At 38.6% G+C, this 17,409-nt stretch overlaps 2 protein-coding genes across 4 annotated transcripts in view; both read right to left on the bottom strand.

Moving 5' to 3' along the window:
* Positions 1–499: 499 nt before the first annotated feature.
* On the bottom strand, positions 500–1,489 carry LOC146459007 (MAD2L1-binding protein-like). Its single transcript, XM_085089749.1, has one exon. The coding sequence runs from the start codon at positions 1,355–1,357 to the stop codon at positions 647–649; it is 711 nt and encodes a 236-aa protein (XP_084945875.1). The 5' UTR covers positions 1,358–1,489; the 3' UTR covers positions 500–646.
* A 6,490-nt stretch (positions 1,490–7,979) lies between these two features.
* The window catches only part of LOC146459006 (uncharacterized), a 16,510-nt gene continuing 7,080 nt past the window's right edge, over positions 7,980–17,409 (bottom strand). For all 3 annotated transcript variants that reach the window (XM_085089873.1, XM_085089874.1, XM_085089875.1), the window contains 6 exons: positions 16,767–16,926; positions 15,856–15,911; positions 14,268–14,377; positions 13,040–13,256; positions 11,725–11,922; positions 7,980–9,976 (listed from right to left, as the gene is read on the bottom strand). In XM_085089873.1, the coding sequence (XP_084945999.1) occupies positions 9,797–9,976; positions 11,725–11,922; positions 13,040–13,256; positions 14,268–14,377; positions 15,856–15,911; positions 16,767–16,926 (921 nt within the window). In that variant the 3' untranslated portion in view covers positions 7,980–9,796. The remainder of the gene's footprint in view (positions 9,977–11,724; positions 11,923–13,039; positions 13,257–14,267; positions 14,378–15,855; positions 15,912–16,766; positions 16,927–17,409) is intronic.

Genomic DNA, 17,409 nt, shown 5'->3' with positions numbered 1-17,409 from the left:
ATGTTTTTTTAGGTTTGATCAGCTAACATGTAATAGAAACGTCTATGTCAATGTGTGAAAGTTCAGCAGAGAGAAGAAAGGCTTTGAAATAGCCAAGGTAAACTCCAGATGTTTTTGCTGGTTTCCGGCCACCATGTTGGTGGCTATGTTGGTGCCCACCAACATGGCGTCCCATACTAAACTCTGTAATTTTCCATGGTACATTTTCTCGAATAACTCGGTTATGAGATACCGCACAGCCCTGTGGCTTTCACACGTTGTTTACGTATCACTCTTCTACGACATATCTATTTCTTGACTTTATCTATAAGACTATTGAATTGTTGAGGATTTTATTTTTTCACTTGCGTGACGATGTGTGAGGTGAAAACCACCAATGGGCTGTCTGTAACCCAATACCACTTGCACTCAAAGGTCATCGTCCCACTGCTACATTAATTAATTAAATAATAAAATTCATGCAAATTAGGATGATTAAGTTCAACACAACAATAGCACGATATTTGAACCAGGAACAATGCCATAAAAACGGTTTTAGATTATGATTAAAAATTTCTAAAAAAGCAACCTTGGGTCATTCCACTTTTTGTATCAACAAGTGACGGCAGGTTGATTAATTTCTCGGAGAATTGGGACAATAAAAACATTAAAGAATCCCTGTCCTCTGTCTGTATCCCCTGATGATAACTGGAGCCTGGAACCACAACCAGTCATCGGCATTCGGAGCGGTGCTTTCTTCCATCTGCTGTCCACTGCGTGCAGTCCTTAGAGTTATTTTGCAGGATTGTCCACGGTTAGGTGGTTTGAATGTTGGTTTAGGTCGAAACCACTCGATAGCGGAAGTTCTGCTGGCTTGAATGAAAACTAACATTGACGTAGGAGAAATATCCTTGAAAGAACCAAGTTCTTGATTCGAAATCAACCTTTGAATCATTTTTCGACAGGCTGAATTGCTTACCCTGGCAGGGATATCCGTAGAATCTTCCCGATTTGCGTTTGGAAACGTTACAGAATATCGTTCTTTTGGGCTGACTGCAGTGGAGCCAAGAATAATCATCGCAGCGTTGACTGTTGTCGACGAGAACAACTTGTTTATGTGACTAAACAAACATTGCAAGTCTTGGTACATTTTCATAGCTTTCTTGTACTCGCTGCTAAGGGATCGCTTTGAAAATTGACGTTCTCTAGCATCTGTGTCCAAGCCATCTTCCACAAGTCGTTTGAGCTCATGGAAAGGAAGTGGTATTTGTTGTCGTTGGTAAATGAGATATTCGATGCAACTGTTCAAAAGTCTCGAATTTATAGACTGACTGACTCCTTCGTTGAGAGTTACCTCAATTTCTACTTCTCCTGTCATGATAGACCGTGGAAATTACGAATATATATTTCTTGCTGACTAGATTTGAATATTGGCGCTTTCGAACACTTTTTCTCGTGCCTCATCCCCAGGGTCCTCGCGATATTCAAAATGGCGGTCCGCCATAGCCTGGGCCCAGTTGCGGATAGCAGTGATACTCTCCCGCTTTTGGCGGGAGACTTACGCTTTTTAGCCTCATCTCCCGCTCTCCTGCTTTGGTACATAAATCTCCCGCTTTTTACGTCGACTATAAATACTGAATACTTAGTGAAAGATTGAACGCTGATTACGGCGTTTTTGTTTTCGTTGAACCATAAAGAAATGTTGAAATTACGGTAGAACGGTGAAGTCGCCCCCCCCCCCCCCCCCCCCACCTGAAGGCCTAAATATAGCCGTAATTCCACAGCCCTCGGAGGCTCTTCGCTGTTGCTGACACGGTGCTGGCTACCCCTGAAGATTTCTGGACGTCTCCCGATTTTTGAACTCCGTGGGTTGGCATGTATGGGATAGGATTGGGATAAACTTGACAAACATTGGACCGATGCTCTTCACGTTTATCTCAATTTCAAAAAGAGTGTAAATTACAATGCTTAGAAATCACCTTGCCTGTTGTGTGGCTGGGATTTTGGCAACAGGAATGTTGCTTTATCGACGCTTTACTCAGTTTTAAGTTTAATTTTGATTTCGAAAATAGATAGGTGACCTAGTCCGTCTAATTCTATATCCATTTTTGAACATGAGTACGTTGATTTTGTACGATTCGATGTGTTGCTGCCCGAGGGGGGGGGGGGGGGGGGTTACTCCTACACTGTTTTTTTTTTTTTTTCGGAGGTCTAAATTTGGAGCTGAGGCTGAACGTTCTTATATTTTATAGTTCTTAAGATGTTCTTAAATTACATAGTATACACTACATGTATTTTAGTAAAACACCGGACGCGACCAGGAAACCTATCAAGGTGCATTGCCTGCTGAGATATGGTATCAAGAACTGCTGATTATGACAAACCGAGATCAGTGTGTCACCATTGTTAATGTTATACAAAACATGCCCTTAAGTATTTTGGTTAATTTACATTTGTTACCTTGATTTTATATACAGATTCCGGCAAAATAAAAACGTTCTTAATCGACTCTCAGCCTGAGGAATGTTCTTAATACGTTCTTAAAATTTGGGTTAATCTCAGCCTCGACGTTCTTATAAAAAGGGTTCTTATAAAAAAACTGAGTGTATACGGGGAGGCTCTGCCCGAAAGGGGTACCATTTGTCAATGGAAGGTATACGAAAGGGGTGCCATTTGTCAATGGAAGGTATACGAAAGGGATACCTTTTCTGCCAAAAATGGTATATAAAAGGGTAAGGGGTCGGACCTGAGGGCGGAGCCTCCCTGTATTAAATTTTTTTTTGAGTAACCCCCCCCCCTCCCCCACCCCCCACGGCAAGAAAATCCTCATTCACCAGTGATTTTACCAAACGGAGAATTCTAGGAAAATTTAGTATTTGTCTTCAGTTTTCCGATTTTGGAAAATGTTCTGTGAATTAGGCGTTTTTCTTTTGTGAACGTTGGCAAAATGTAAAGTTTATCATATGTTTTCCACACGCGGAAAACCGCCAGTCAACGGCTTGTATTCAGAACCGTTTTCTTTACATTTTCCCGCCTGAGTGAACGCGGCATTTATCGTAGGTTTTCTAGCTGTATTTGTTAGCGGTTAACACAAGGTAAACATGGCATTTACTGTTAATTTTGCTGTGCTCGAAAAATTCCTGTGAACACTTTGTTTTCCAAAATGTTTTCAGACGGTTTTCCCAAGAGGGTAAACGCGGTGTTTGTCTTAGGTTTTCTTTACAGTTATATTCACGGTTAACACAAGGAAGACATGACATTCGCCAGCAATTTTGCTGGACTGAAAAAACTCCTGTGAACACTTTGTTTTCCAAAATGTTCTCAGATGTTTTCTTACTCGGAGAGTAAACGCAGTGTTTGTCTCGCGTTTTCTTTACATTTATATTCACGGTTAACACAAGGAAGACATGACATTCGCAAGCAATTTTGCTGCACTTAAAAAACTCCCGTGAACACTTTGTTTTTCAAAATGTTTTCAGATGTTTTCCCAAGAGGGTAAACGCGGTGTTTGTCTGTCGTTTTCTTTCCATTTATATTCACGGTTAATATAAGGAAGACACGATATTCACCGTGAAGTTTGCTGCGCTGGAAAAACTCCCGTTAGCACTTTGTTTTCCAAAGTGTTTTCAGATGTTTTCCCAAGAGGGTAAGCGCTAAGTACCAATCGACTCTGGGACTGCGGGAGCACTCGTTTTACTCACTTCATTTAATATATTCCGGCATCAACTCTGGGACTGCGGGACTGCGGGAGCGCTCGTTTGACTCACTTCATTTAAACATTCATCAATTCTGGGACTGCGGGACTGCCAAAGCGCTCGTTTTATTCACTTCATTTAAATATTCATCAACTCTGGGACTGCGGGACTGCGGGAGCACTCGTTTTACATACTAAGATTTAAATATCCTTCTTTACATTTTCCCGCCTGAGTGAACATCGTAGGTTTTCTAGCTGTATCTGTTTGTGGTTAACACATGGTAATCATGAGATTTACTGTTAATTTTGCTGCGCTCGAAAAATTCCTGTGAACACTTTGTTTTCCAAAATGTTTTCAGACGGTTTTCCCAAGAAGGTAAACGCGGTGTTTGTCTCACGTTTTCTTTACATTGATATTCACGGTTAACACAAGTTTCTTGGTACATGTTGTTTAAGAGACAGCTGCTCTCCAAAAAACTTCATTCAAATTAAAAAAAATAGTAGATGACAGTCAAAGAACAGCTGTATAATTTTTTTTTCATTACTACCAGTTGTTCATGCATGTGATTGACTGTGTTGAAATGCACATGTGATCATACTAAAAATTTAATGACATCTTCCAAGTCACAACTTTCTGAGTTGAATGAAACTTTTGGGTGCTTGGGAGAGGTAACTTGACTGCAAGGTTAAGTTTGTACAGGGTGACATTGCATCAGGGTTTGTGTTAATTTTACTTGCTTACAATCTAAGAGGTTATAGTAAATGAGCGTAATTTGCTTCTTTGCCAGTAGGTAATACTGATAACTGATTGTAGTAATGTTGGTGGGTCCTTTTTTCTCAGCTTTGTTTTTGTATTCTTGTTGTATTATATAGAATTCTGAGTGCTCTTTTGGACAAACTGACACCACATCTAGTTTAGTAAGGTTAAATGAAAGAACAATGTTATTTAATTTCATAGACATTGTTTGTTGGAGTGGAGGATGAAAGTAACTATAAATCTAGAAACTGTTTCTCATATTTGATTTTAGTCTTGTAATACCTCAACACCAGTGTACATTTAAATAAACGATATTGTTGGAATTCAGAGTTGTTATCTTTCATCCTATCATTTAACACTGGGGAGGGAAGTCTTTATAACGTAGTCCGTTGTTTCCCTTAGTTCATTTCAAATGAACAGTTAGCAAAAACCATAAATCGCGCCAAATAATCTAGAGTTTGGCTAAGGGAATGGTGAAGCAGGAAAATCCTCGGAATTCACTACCCCAGAAAATTCCAGAAAACAAGACAAAAAAACGCCTAGCGTATATCGGAATATAAAAATAATTACCATGTGTAAACCGAACAGCGAACGCTGGAAAACACCGTACCAGAAATACAAGAAAACGCGGGAAAGAACGCCGGGCACAAACAATAGGGGGCTTCACACTAGAGCTTGTAAGTATAATCTAAGTGCACTTGAAACCTACTTTGAGTGTGAAGGGGTAAAACCTACCAACTTGAACTTTACTTAGTGACCATGGAAACTTTCGCAGTTCAAAGAAACCGAAGTACGCCGCCAAGTATGGCCAACACCACACTTGAGAACGTACTTGACCAATAGGGAAAGGGAAACCAATTGAAAGCCACGTGCTGCGGTGCCAGGACAGATAAACATTTTGCCGTGAACTAAAATTAATTTAAAAAAAATCAAAATGGATGGTTGGAGATACGCCTCGCAGTTTGAGGACTCCACGGAACAGTCTTTTTTGTAAGTAAACGTAAAAAAGAAAATTTTCCGGCGAGCAGTCGCATTTCTGATTTTACCGCGAACGATGATTGACAGCTTGTGCTTCAAGTGTATACTTTGTCACCAGGTGTGAAGCCAAGTTTTCTAAAGTGCGACTTGAGATTTTCAAGTGCACTTGAATCAAGTGCTTACTTGAAACTAACTTAGCTTGTAGTGTGAAGCCAACAAATTTTCCGCCGGTGCGTTTATCATTCGGTGAACGCAAGAAAATACGTGTTTTCTTGAATTCACACGAATTCACCGTCCTAGAAAACAGCATGAAACAGCAGAAAAACACCGGCGAACGCCGGAATATTCATTATTTTCCGAGTTTTAAAGGGTTTGGTGAACACTGGAAAACAGGCGTTTTCTTCATTCTCTTGAATTCACTGTCCCAGAAAATGTAAGAAAACACAGCAAAACGCTTGTGAACGGCCGATTATTCGCTGTTTTCCGAGCGTAAACGGATTGGTAAACACTGGAAAACATACGTTTTCTTGAATTTACATGAATTCACCGTCCCAGAAAATGTAAGAATACGCAAGGAAAACGCTTGCGAACTCCGGAATAATTGGCTATTTTCCAAGCGTTAACTCATCGGTGAACGTTTGAAAACATACGTTTTCTTGAATTTACATGAATTCACCGTCCGAGAAAATGCAAGAATACGCAAGAAAAACGCTTGCGAACGCCGGAATATGGGCTGTTTTCCAAGCGTTAACTGATCGGTGAACGCTTGAAAACATACGTTTTCTTGAATTTACATGAATTCACCGTCCCAGAAAATGCAAGAATACGCAAGAAAAACGCTTGCGAACGCCGGAATATGGGCTGTTTTCCAAGCGTTAACTGATAGGTAAACGCTAGTTTTCAAGCGTTTACCTACGTTAAACAGGGATTTTCCGTGACGGAAAACAACGGAAAACGCGGTTTTTTACTGGATAACGGCGGTGAACGCGACGTTGGTCGGTGGGAAAACTCCAGTAAACGCCCGGAATACAAGACGTTTTACGAGTGTTAACCGGCCAGTGAACGCCAGAAAACGTGCGTTTTCCAGAGTTCACCGCAATAGAAAACTGCCGGATAATGGAACGAATACTCCAATTCACCGGAACGAAAACTCGCAGAAAAGATTGGATTTCCCGTTTTGGTGAACACTGAAAAATACTGGAAAATACCACATTTTGCGTAAGTTCGCCGCGTGTTTTCTGAACGGTAAAATCCCACTTTTCCTGCCGTGCCCGGGGTTGCTGCACGCCCCGATCTAGTACTGACAGACACGCGTCTAGGAATAGGTTAGAAGTTCATCACTGGATTCCTCATCCATCACTCCTTCAGTTTCGACTAGTTCCCGGTCAGAGTCAATTCAACATTTATTCAAAAATCTCTAGTCCTGCAAGGGGGTGCCATCACGCAAGACGTCTAACTGAATAAAATGAAATAAAGTTGAAAATGATAGCCTTAACAAAAGTCACCTACAAAAGATAACTAAAAGGATAAAAATATCATGGCGTCAATCATTATACAACTTAAAATTCATCTTTGGCTAAACTACTCAAATAAGACTTTTTAAAATTGGCCTGCAGACTTAATATCAACAATGTCGCTTGGCAACGCATTCCAGTCCTTGACAGTTTTGCAGAAATAACTATTCTTATAAGTCTCAGTATTTGGTAGAAGTTCAATGAACTTGTTTTGGCTAGAGTTCCTTAAATGTCTTCTGCGCTTCATAACATAGTCTGGGAAAGCCAGGCCGCCATCACCATGGATTGCTTTGTGGAATAAAGTTAACCGCGAGATTGTTCTTCGTACCTTTAGCGGTATCCGGTAGGTGTGACTCGTTCAGTAGGTTCGTAGCTGTTCCTGGTTCCCGCGTATAACAGTTTTTTAACGAAGCGTGCGGCTCTTCTTTGTACCCCTCTACTTGTTTGACGTGTTTATTTAAATGTGGGTCACAAACTAAGCTGGCGTATTCCACGTGGGGCCGCACAAGGGCTTTGTAAGCTGCCTCTTTCACTCTCTCGGGGCAACTGCTCAGGTTTCGCCGGAGAAATCCGAGTGATCGATTGGCTTTCATGACTTTGTTATTTACATGGTGGCTCCAATCGAGAGTTCTGGACAATTCTACGCCTAGTTAGGGGTGGTGGATGACAGAATCTAACACTTTTCCCCATAAGGACGTAGTTAGAGTCAAGAGGATTTTGCTTCCTCGGTATTCTTAGGACGTGGCACTTACTGGGGTTAGAGACCACGCACATTTGGATGAGCACCAGCGCTAGCTCAAAAAGTATATAAGAAATTTGGAAATCGATATAAACCTCGCTCTGGAGCTGGAAAATTATCCGACATGCACGAAACGGAAATATTTAAGTGGCCGTCACGCAGTAACTGGTCTCTTACACAGCCGCTCTTAGTGTCGTCACGCAACGCTTCTTCTTCTGGGGAGAAGCGTTGCGTGACGACACTAAGAACGGCTGCGTACGTAGGAGACTACGCAGTAACGTGACCGCCGACTAAAGAAACAAAGCAAAAACAAGTGTGTGTCCTTGCATCGCATGAATTATTTTAATTGTTTAATAGTAAAAAATAAAAATAATTTATAATTTATAGTACGGAGCAAAGAACGTGATAAATAGTGATGTACTGCACATTACAAGTGCAATAAATAGTAACATACACAATAATAATAGATGAAGGTTAAAACTTAATGTAAATATAGAGAAGTAACCGGAAAAAGTTAAAATTAAAATTGAAATCAACGCTAAAGTTAAACTAGTTAAAATTTACTATATGCGATAAGAATATAAAAGTATCGCGAATTATCTAAGAACAAAAGACTTGCTTGATAAGGTATGACTTTAAGGACGGTGCCTACTTTTGTTACTGCGCATACGTTCTGTGCATCTCGAGATACTCGGGGTTCCTATGGGTAGTGCCAACTAAAACAGGGATATTCTTGCGCGGTGTAAAACTATGCGGAAAAAGCAGAATTTAGCAAGTGCTCTTGGTATTCAAAAAGGAAAATTGGAGGTAACCATGCATTTTTCAGAAATAATAAAGCTTCAATATGGAAAAAAACGCGATACATTACTTTGTATTTTACTGCTTTTTGAATAATTGTTGCTTAATTATCCCTGAAAAATGCGAGGTTACCCCCAATTTTCTTTTTGGATTCCAATAGCCCTTGCTAAAATCTGCTTTTCCTGCATAGTCATAAACTGCGCAAAAATACTTCTGTATTAGTAGGCACCGTCCTTAAATGACGCTTCAACTCACCAATCTACGATTTAATAAATATTCTCGAAACGATCGGCCTTATAAATATATATTAAATCCCATTAAAATAAATTTCACCCAATATAAAATACTGATTGTATCGTTTCGCTACACCAAAGATATATACACTCAAGACACCTGATATAATATTCACCCAATATAAAATACTGATTGTACCGTTTCCCTACACCAACGATATATACACTCAAGAACACCTAAGATAAAAACTGAAAATACAAGCCTGAGTCTTTAGACTGCTTGCAATTTCGTTGTTAAACACTAATCTACAGCGAAGAATTTACGGGGATCGGCCTCCACGTAAAACTACTAACACAAAATGACAACAACGCCGATGTAAAATCACCAAATTCAAGGTTCTTTTGCAGAACCTTTAAGCACACGACAGTGAATTTTTCGTTTTCTTTTTCTACGTGTTCAACATGAAGCCGTTCCTAATAATTTAGTTCCTCGTAAGTTCGCCCACAATCTTCAATTATAAAGACTTGTATCAATCCAACTCGAAAACAACGACTGAACAACTTACAACAACTTATAAAAGGCTACATGATAAACCAATCTTTTCGTCGAAATCTAAAAACAATACGACGCCATTAGTCTATTGACTTGGCGCGAAAACAACTTAGAAACTTGAAACTAAAAAGTCACTAAGATCAATGCCGTGACAGAATACATGGATATCGTAATTTTCTACAAACATGAAGTGGCAAGGACAAATTTTACGTCAGAGACTGGGAGGAGGGAGCGATAATTTTGTGATTTTCTGTTCACGCCTGCTCAACTCCAAGAGCTGAAATACAAGGGTGCCTTGTGATCATAGCGACTACGTCATGATTTAATAATGAAAACCTAACGAGAAAAAAAAAAACTTTCCGCACAAAATAACCCAAAAAGCACTGATCAGTATTGTGGACTTCAAGTCTAGATACACCAGAAATTCATAAGAGCTTCAGGTTTTTTCTAGCTCTTTACAGTCTACACAATACGGATAAACAGCAACAACCTTTACATACACCTGTACCATCCTAACTAGGTTACTATCATCATAATCATCAGATTAATGATTAATACTGATCAAGGAAGTGCATAAAGTCCATCTTGTTTTGGACTGGCGTCCTGGTTGGTTTTCCCAGGTCCTTTCTGCTGTCTTTATTTACTTTAATCTCCAAGAGGACTGGGCCCTGCAGACTTCTCATGAGTTTAACAGCCTCTGTGATATCTTCTGGGTGCTCTGCTCTCATGGCCTGGGTAAACAGAAATGAATATTATAGCAATTTACATTGTTATATACCTAGGCTTTCACTCAACAAAACGAGCACTGTGATTGGTTGATTCTTAGTCACATGCCCCTGATCAAATACAATTACATACCTAGACTTTCATCCAACAAAACGAGCACAGTGATTGGTTGATTCTTAGTCACGTGCCCCTGATCAAATACAAATGTATCCCGACCGGGATACAATTCCGCAGTTGTTGCCCTCTCAGTTGTTTGTTTGTTTGTTTTGCTGTGATTGTTGAAGGAAAAGTCTAAATATATAACAAAGCACTTTATGTATGGTCCCTCGGGAAACTAGTTCATTCTGTTTTCCCTCAAGTCCTGATGTTTCCCTCGACGTCGTCTCGGAAAACATCAGGACTCTCAGGAAAACAAAACTAAGTGTTTCCCTCGGGACCATATATTAAGGTGGGGGTTCACCTGAAAGCCGTTTTCACGCCGCTTAAAATCGGTCAAATGGAAATATCTTGTTCGCATTTCAAGCAATACAAAAACCCTCCATTCATAACACAAATCAATGATTTGGGGTGTTTTATGAATTTTTGGGTGATTTTTAGGTATATTTGGAAGGAAATAATTTTTCTTGAAGGATTGGTAAAATTAAAAGAAATAAGAAATGTTGAAGATTTAGTGAAGTTTTAAAATTAGAATTTGTAGTTAATAATTAATAGACGGATACCAAGTTAGTCCACTAGCAACCTGGGGTGCTCTTGCGTGGTTATCAACTGTCTGTTAGTGTTCCAAAAATCATTTTCTTTCTTCTATCCATTCTTAAAACCTCTTCAAATTTCACTCAAATTCAGGTAGAGCCCCACCTTAAGTGTACAATTGCAATGTACCTAGGCTCGATTTCCGCCGCTCCCTCGGGGGGTGAGCGCGGGCTCATTTTCCCGAACAGCGGCTGGTAATCGAGCCTACAATGTACCCTCATTCACAGGACTACAGCTGACTCGTCCCCAGTCGTCTCTCTTGTTGCTCCCTGTCGCGCGAGACATCACGCGAGACAAGAGAGACGACTGGGGACGAGTCAGGGACTACAGTGCTAATCCTCTATTAAGCTCCCAGGGGCCTCCGTTGTGCTTTGGAGCTCAGTAGGGCAGTGCAGCTCAGTTGTGGACCAGTTTACCCCTACAATTACGCCAAGCGACTTCCTTGAATGACTGAGTGGCCACAGTTTTAGGTAAGATTTTAAACACGGCCTCCAAGAAAAGCAGCATTTATTGTTTTAATTTTTTTTGCTTTACTTTTATAATCGTAGTTAGGTAGATAGATAGTTGATAATAATAGCTGATAGCTGATAGATAGTTGGAAATGTAGCTGATGGAATTATTGTGCCTAAATAAAGTTATCGTATCGTATCGTATGGGCCCGTTTCTCGAAAGCCCTGGTTATGTTTCGAGTCCAGAGTTATATTTAAATTTTAGCCTACAAACCAGCCCTACACGCTTCATTGTCAAACACATTTGAGGTGGGGGGGGGGGGGGGAGGGGCTGATCTTCGTTTTAGATATGTGTGTCTTCGTCTTAAATCAGTAGGTTTTCGTTTTAGAACAGAGTGTCTTCATTTTAGATCAGTGGCTCTTCGTTTTACATCATAGGGTTTTCGTTTTTAATGAGTGGGTCTTCAGTCTTCGTTTTAGAAACACCCACAATTCAGGGATAATATATTGAGCATGTAGTTTCAAATCCTAATTGCTACATCAATATCACTTACCGCTTTATACCCACAGGCCTTGGCAATACCCACAAAGTCAAATGTTTCGCTTAAACCACAAGTGGGTTCGCCTCCCACTGAAGCATGGGAGCCATTATTGAACACGATGTGTTTAAAATTTGGTGTTTCACTTTGTCCAATGGTCGCCAAGGCACCCATGTGCATGAGCAAAGCACCATCACCATCCAAGCAAAAAACCTCGGAGAAATAAAAACAAGAGCAACATTAAAACGGGGTCCTTTGTACGGCTGAGAAATATTTATAGTGGGAGGCAGCGTGGCCTAGTGGTTGGGTTCAAGTTAAGTCCCGCTCCAAGGCCACGCTTTGTAAATACTGATTTTGCCTCCCACCAGTTGGGATTTTTAACAACTTGAATGTTATTTTTAGTTTGCATATTTATTTCACTGGGTTATAGTGTCCCCAATTAGCGCTACAGCGCTAAATACTTTGTCATTATTATTTTTTTTATTTAAGTAATGTAACAGTTGGTAGGACAACTTGCAATGGGAAGATGATCAGTAACTAAAAACAAACAAACAAACAAGTAATGGCTAATAAACTATGCCAATTTTTGGGATAGAGTAACAGAACTGAAAATTTATAACAATATGACAAATGTACATGAACAACTTAAATTAGCCTGTACAATGCAAAGCACATGGCAAAATTGACCCTGGAACCCGACACATATTGGAGTAACGGCTGACCAACACTGGCTTGATTTTAACTTTGCTTTAAAATGTTATTTAGCTCCATAACTATTGCCCAGTGACAAAATGTCATAAATTATCACATTTAGAAAGATGGATCAGCTTACAATACTGCAGTGAAGGATGGTCCTCCAATTATACAGAGGTATTTTTGCACAGTTTATAACTATGCGGGAAAGGCAGAACTTAGCAAGGGCTATTGGAATCTGAAAAGGAAATTGGGTGTAGCAGTGCATTTTTTAGAGATAATCAAGCAACAATAATTCTAAAAGGTTGTAAAATACAAAGCAATGTATGGTGTTTTTTTGGAAATTGAACCTCAATTATCTTTGAAAAATGAGTGGTTACCTCCAATTTTCTTTTTGGATACCAACTGAATAACCCTTGCTAAGATCTACTTTTTTCCACATAGCTATAAAGCGCATCAAATATCTCTGTAGTAGTAGGTGCCGCCATTAAGGAAACCCGAGTTTCTCAAACTATTCTGAGTTATTGCACAGAAGTTCTGCGCAGTAACAAAAGAAGACACCTTTAATGCAGGCACCATAGACATTAAATGCTGAGTTTAAACTAAAAATAACTAAAACTAAAAACTTGACAGATACCTGTCTGTTTGGTCTAAACTGGGCAATTCCAAGTGCAATAGCAGACGTATGGCCCATTGATCCTACTGTCAAGAAATCCTTTGCATGGCCTTGCCCTTTTGCTGCACGATATTCAAACAGTTCCCGTGACAGCTTACCAGTTGTACTAACAACCAGGTCAGGATCTTTTAGAGAATCAATAATAACTCGTACAGCTCCTTCTCTATTTAGTGGAAATCTAGCAAAGAGAACAAATACATGTTGTAATTGAAACAAACAGCAACACTGTAACAATTTTATATCATCATTAAAAATTTAATTGCTCAGAGATATACAATCCTAACCCCTTATAGATTGATAGACAGGTACCAAAAATACTAAAAAGGTGACCTCCTACAAACAACAATTGTTTTTAAATTATTTATGTGTACCTTAATGTACTGTGGTCCTGGGTCCACTTGCTCAAAGCCCAATTAAGCTAATCCTGGGTTAATGTGTACTTTGATTCGAGTTTATTTACTAGCCCATGCGAAAATTCCTCCAAAAGGTTTTTGTCCCTCAGTTTTGCCTTAAACTTTTCTTTACCATTAGCTTAAAATTAGCCTTAAAAACATCCTTAAGGAGCAAGATGAAAACCTCAGTTAACTTTTAATCGTGGGTAAGCGTTAATCGGCTTCCAAACAACTGGGCCCTGAAGTATTTACAATGTATTGTGTAGTTTGGAAATTGCAGAGGGGAGGACAGGGGGGGGGGGGGTGGGGTGTGTCTCGAAGATTAAAAAAAATAAAGAAAAGTATGAAGCTAAATTGGAATTTCCAGTGGGGTAGGGTACTGGTCTTCGAGAAAATCCCTTCCATGATGAAGGGATGGATATCTGAAACTACACATCGAAAACTTGTAGCACTGCACATGCCTAGTTCAAGGGGATCAGCCATTATTAATTGCAGTCTGTCAAGAACTTTCCTTAGTGTAAAAAACATTTGAAGGATTATTGATACATAATGTCATCATAGTACATACATTTTAGAAATAAAAGGAAAATTTTCTACACAATTTTGCTTTGATTTCAGGAATGGTTTGATGATTAATTAACTAAAAGACAAATAACAGCGGTAAAGAGGAATAGAAAAAATTTCATCCAAACAAATCAGTCCATCTTTGTTTTTGATACATGTATGAGCAAGTCTTTTGCCACTGGAGTTAACGCTTTTAAAATTAAACATAATAATTATTGTTGGATAATACTTACATGTTCGGTTCTTTATCAATTAGCTTGAAGGGTAAGAAGTTTTGCATTGGTACCAGCAGACAGTAAGGTCCTTTGTTTGTCTCCATATATTTTCTTGCAACATGCAATGCCTAAGAAATAATTTCCAAACAAATTGCCACTGCACTTACACCATTTGTTGTCGAAAAATCAATACATGCATGGTTTACTTTTGAGAGCTAGCTAAGGTTTGAGAGGATCATAAATATGGCAGATAAGGTGCACCCTTTCATAGAAAATATCTTGGAAATGTACGTGCAGTACTGCTTAGAAGTAACTTGACAGACTTGACTCCATCTCCGAAACTCAACTCTTGTGTCTTGAACATCATGACATTCGAGTTTCGAGATGCCAGAATTGAGGATCGAGAATTAAGGATTGGGAATTGAACAACAAGGAGCTTTCAAATAATTAGTTGTAAATTAAACTCGAAAAGAAGTTTAAGACATGATTTATTTCAAGAAGAAACAACAATTATAGCAGTTTGAACGCAAAGTGTAAGTATTGATATCTTACTTCGCATCAACCCCCAGTGCGAGCACTTTTCCGTCGAATATGTACACTCTAGTACCTCTAGTGTGCATGAAACAATAATGACTTTTAAACCTTCAGTCTCAATTCGCATTTTGTTTCCATTGGATACTTAATCCAGTGTAAATACATACAGTTACATACTAACAAATTCAGCTTCAAAATGTGCATGGTGAATGTTATCAGAGTACACTCAGAAACACAGCAAAATGAAATCTATTTGTTAGGTTAAGCTCATTGTAGATCATTGTAGGTCATTCCTCATTTTATTATAACTTTGGTGACTGTGATGAATATGCATGAACAATATACCTTAGGTGAAAAAAGCTACCTATAATTTTGAGTTAAAAGAAATGAAACCAACTTTAAAGGAAAATTATACTTTTTTCTCTCAAGCTGATATGTGAGTGCACCATAATTCTCTTGGTGTTTACAGCTAGTACTAACAGTAGTTTATTAGGGGTGGCGAATAGTCCTTCAAAACTGATGGGTCTCGCAAAATATTAGCCGAATTTCACGACTCCCACAGTCTTGTCTTATTAGTGGTTATGTCTCAGAGTCTCAATTCAGTTTTGCAAGACTAAGGAAGTCTCAAAGTCCCGATTTGTTTGTTTGTTTTAATAAATGAAGGACATCTTCTCGTTACTTGATACAGAATTCTAATAACGTAACTTTCAAATTTCTGAGAAATAAAATTAATCCGACCTTTAAATTGTCTTTTAGTAATTTCCACAAAAAGTGCTGTTAACTAAAGGCTCGTTTGTAAGACTTCTGTACAAGCTCATACTTCGTCAAACTCGCATTTCAATATCAAGACTCTGAGAGTCTCTTGCTTGAATTTAAAACACCTTAGAGTCTCGGTCTTGCAATTCAAAAGCCAAAATGTCTCAGGCTCTCAAGGAAAAACACTAGTCTTGCTGTCTCACAAAGTCTAATGCATTTACCATTCGCCACCCCTGCAATATAATATTGCTAAATGACGAACGTATTCTTGTTGCTTGATATAGAATTTTAATAATTATTGTCTTTAAGCCATTACCTGCTCAGCTCCCTCTTGGTAATCAGGCAAAATTTCGAAAGGAATACCTAATGATGCTGAAAAAAGGACGCAAAACAAATGAATGCTGCAAAAAAGGCACAGTGTCCTTAATTTTAATTAATTATGTTTCCCAATGCTAAACATTCCTACAAAACTGTATACAGTAATTAATATAATATATATTATAGAAGCATAACCTCGTTTTTTCCAGAGGAATTAGTGCTTTTTGTCAGGTTTTTGTAAAATTATGATGAGTGAATAGCTGTTCTTGGTCCAAGAAAGCTACAAGTGGCATAACAACCATTTGTAACAAAAGTATAACTTAGATTTCACATTTTTTCAATCAGGCATTAATGATTACTCTGAGTTGAAAAAAAAAATAAAAAGCATACAATGACATATCAAACAACAAATTTATCAAAATTTTTCTACGTGAAATTTTCATTTTTTAAATCACCGTTAAAGGGGCACTCAGTCATAATGTTCAATGTTGCGGCTTTCTTGTCAAAATTGTGGTGAAATTAGTGTCACACACAACAACAAAACTTGAAAACATTAGGCTATCGTTTTCAAGTTGTAGTCCCTATTTTCCTACATCATCCTTGGTTAAAGACAACATTCAAAAACTCATTAATAATTCTTAAGCCCATTGACCTATCAAATGGTCGATAAAACATCACGTGCAGTGCATTTAAAAGCCGGTTTTAAATCCCGATAAAACACTGGTGCTCCTGTTTCAAACATTACATATAAGTAGCTTCAGCTCACTTACATGTACAAACTACTTTTATATCAAAACTGGATTGTTGTTTGCAGGTTTTCACTGATCAATGAAAATTTTAAGCAGTTTTCACGTTTTAAGAATGTTTCTTACACTGTGCCCCTTTAAAGAAACTCATGAATGTACATACCAAGTATCGAGGTTGTGGCTTGTCCCTTAACCATGTGCTGTGGGTCATCCTTTTTGCCTGGCTCTCCTCTCCACCCTACTAACAGCAACATGGGAATGCTATACACTTTTGGATGAGCAAGCGACATCAAAGGATTGGCCATGTGGCCTAATCCTGAGTTCTGGTGAAACAAAACAAGATGATCAGTAAATACACAATAAGTTAAATTAGTCTTCCCTTAGCGTTTTAATTGAGGCCAATTTACAATGAAAGAACCAATCAATTAATTTAATTAAGGATAAAAATTAGCAAAGAAAACACAACATTTCAATATCGCCAAGTGTATCAAAATTTAACCTAATTCAAATAATAATAATATTAATAATTAACTCATGACCTGCTCTAGTGAATTTTGGGAACGAAAATGCGAGAACTTGAAAACAGTAAATGTTGCAATAAGCCTAACTTTTCTCAAGTTTTTGATACAACACCAAATTTGGGATCAGCTCTCAGGTTCACGTTTGGTTAAGTTTCGTAGCACCAGTTGCCCAAGCTTTGCGTTTTTAGGCTATTTTAGCTCTATAACCTTGAAGCTGGTTAATATATGCTTTTATCCAGTACATTCCAGCAGGAATTGGCTCAACATAGCGCTGTGGAATAATAA

This window comes from Pavona decussata, unplaced genomic scaffold (genome assembly GCF_977016875.1).
Source record: "Pavona decussata unplaced genomic scaffold, jaPavDecu1.1 SCAFFOLD_223, whole genome shotgun sequence".
Classification (NCBI taxonomy): Eukaryota; Metazoa; Cnidaria; class Anthozoa; order Scleractinia; family Agariciidae; genus Pavona; species Pavona decussata.
Note: the sequence above shows the minus strand (reverse complement) of the source record. Positions and strands in the feature narration are given on the sequence as shown.

Bases quoted from the DNA above. Each gene is read 5' to 3' on its own strand.
- LOC146459007 (XM_085089749.1), bottom strand. From the start codon at position 1,357: ATGACAGGAGAAGTAGAAATTGAGGTAACTCTCAACGAAGGAGTCAGT.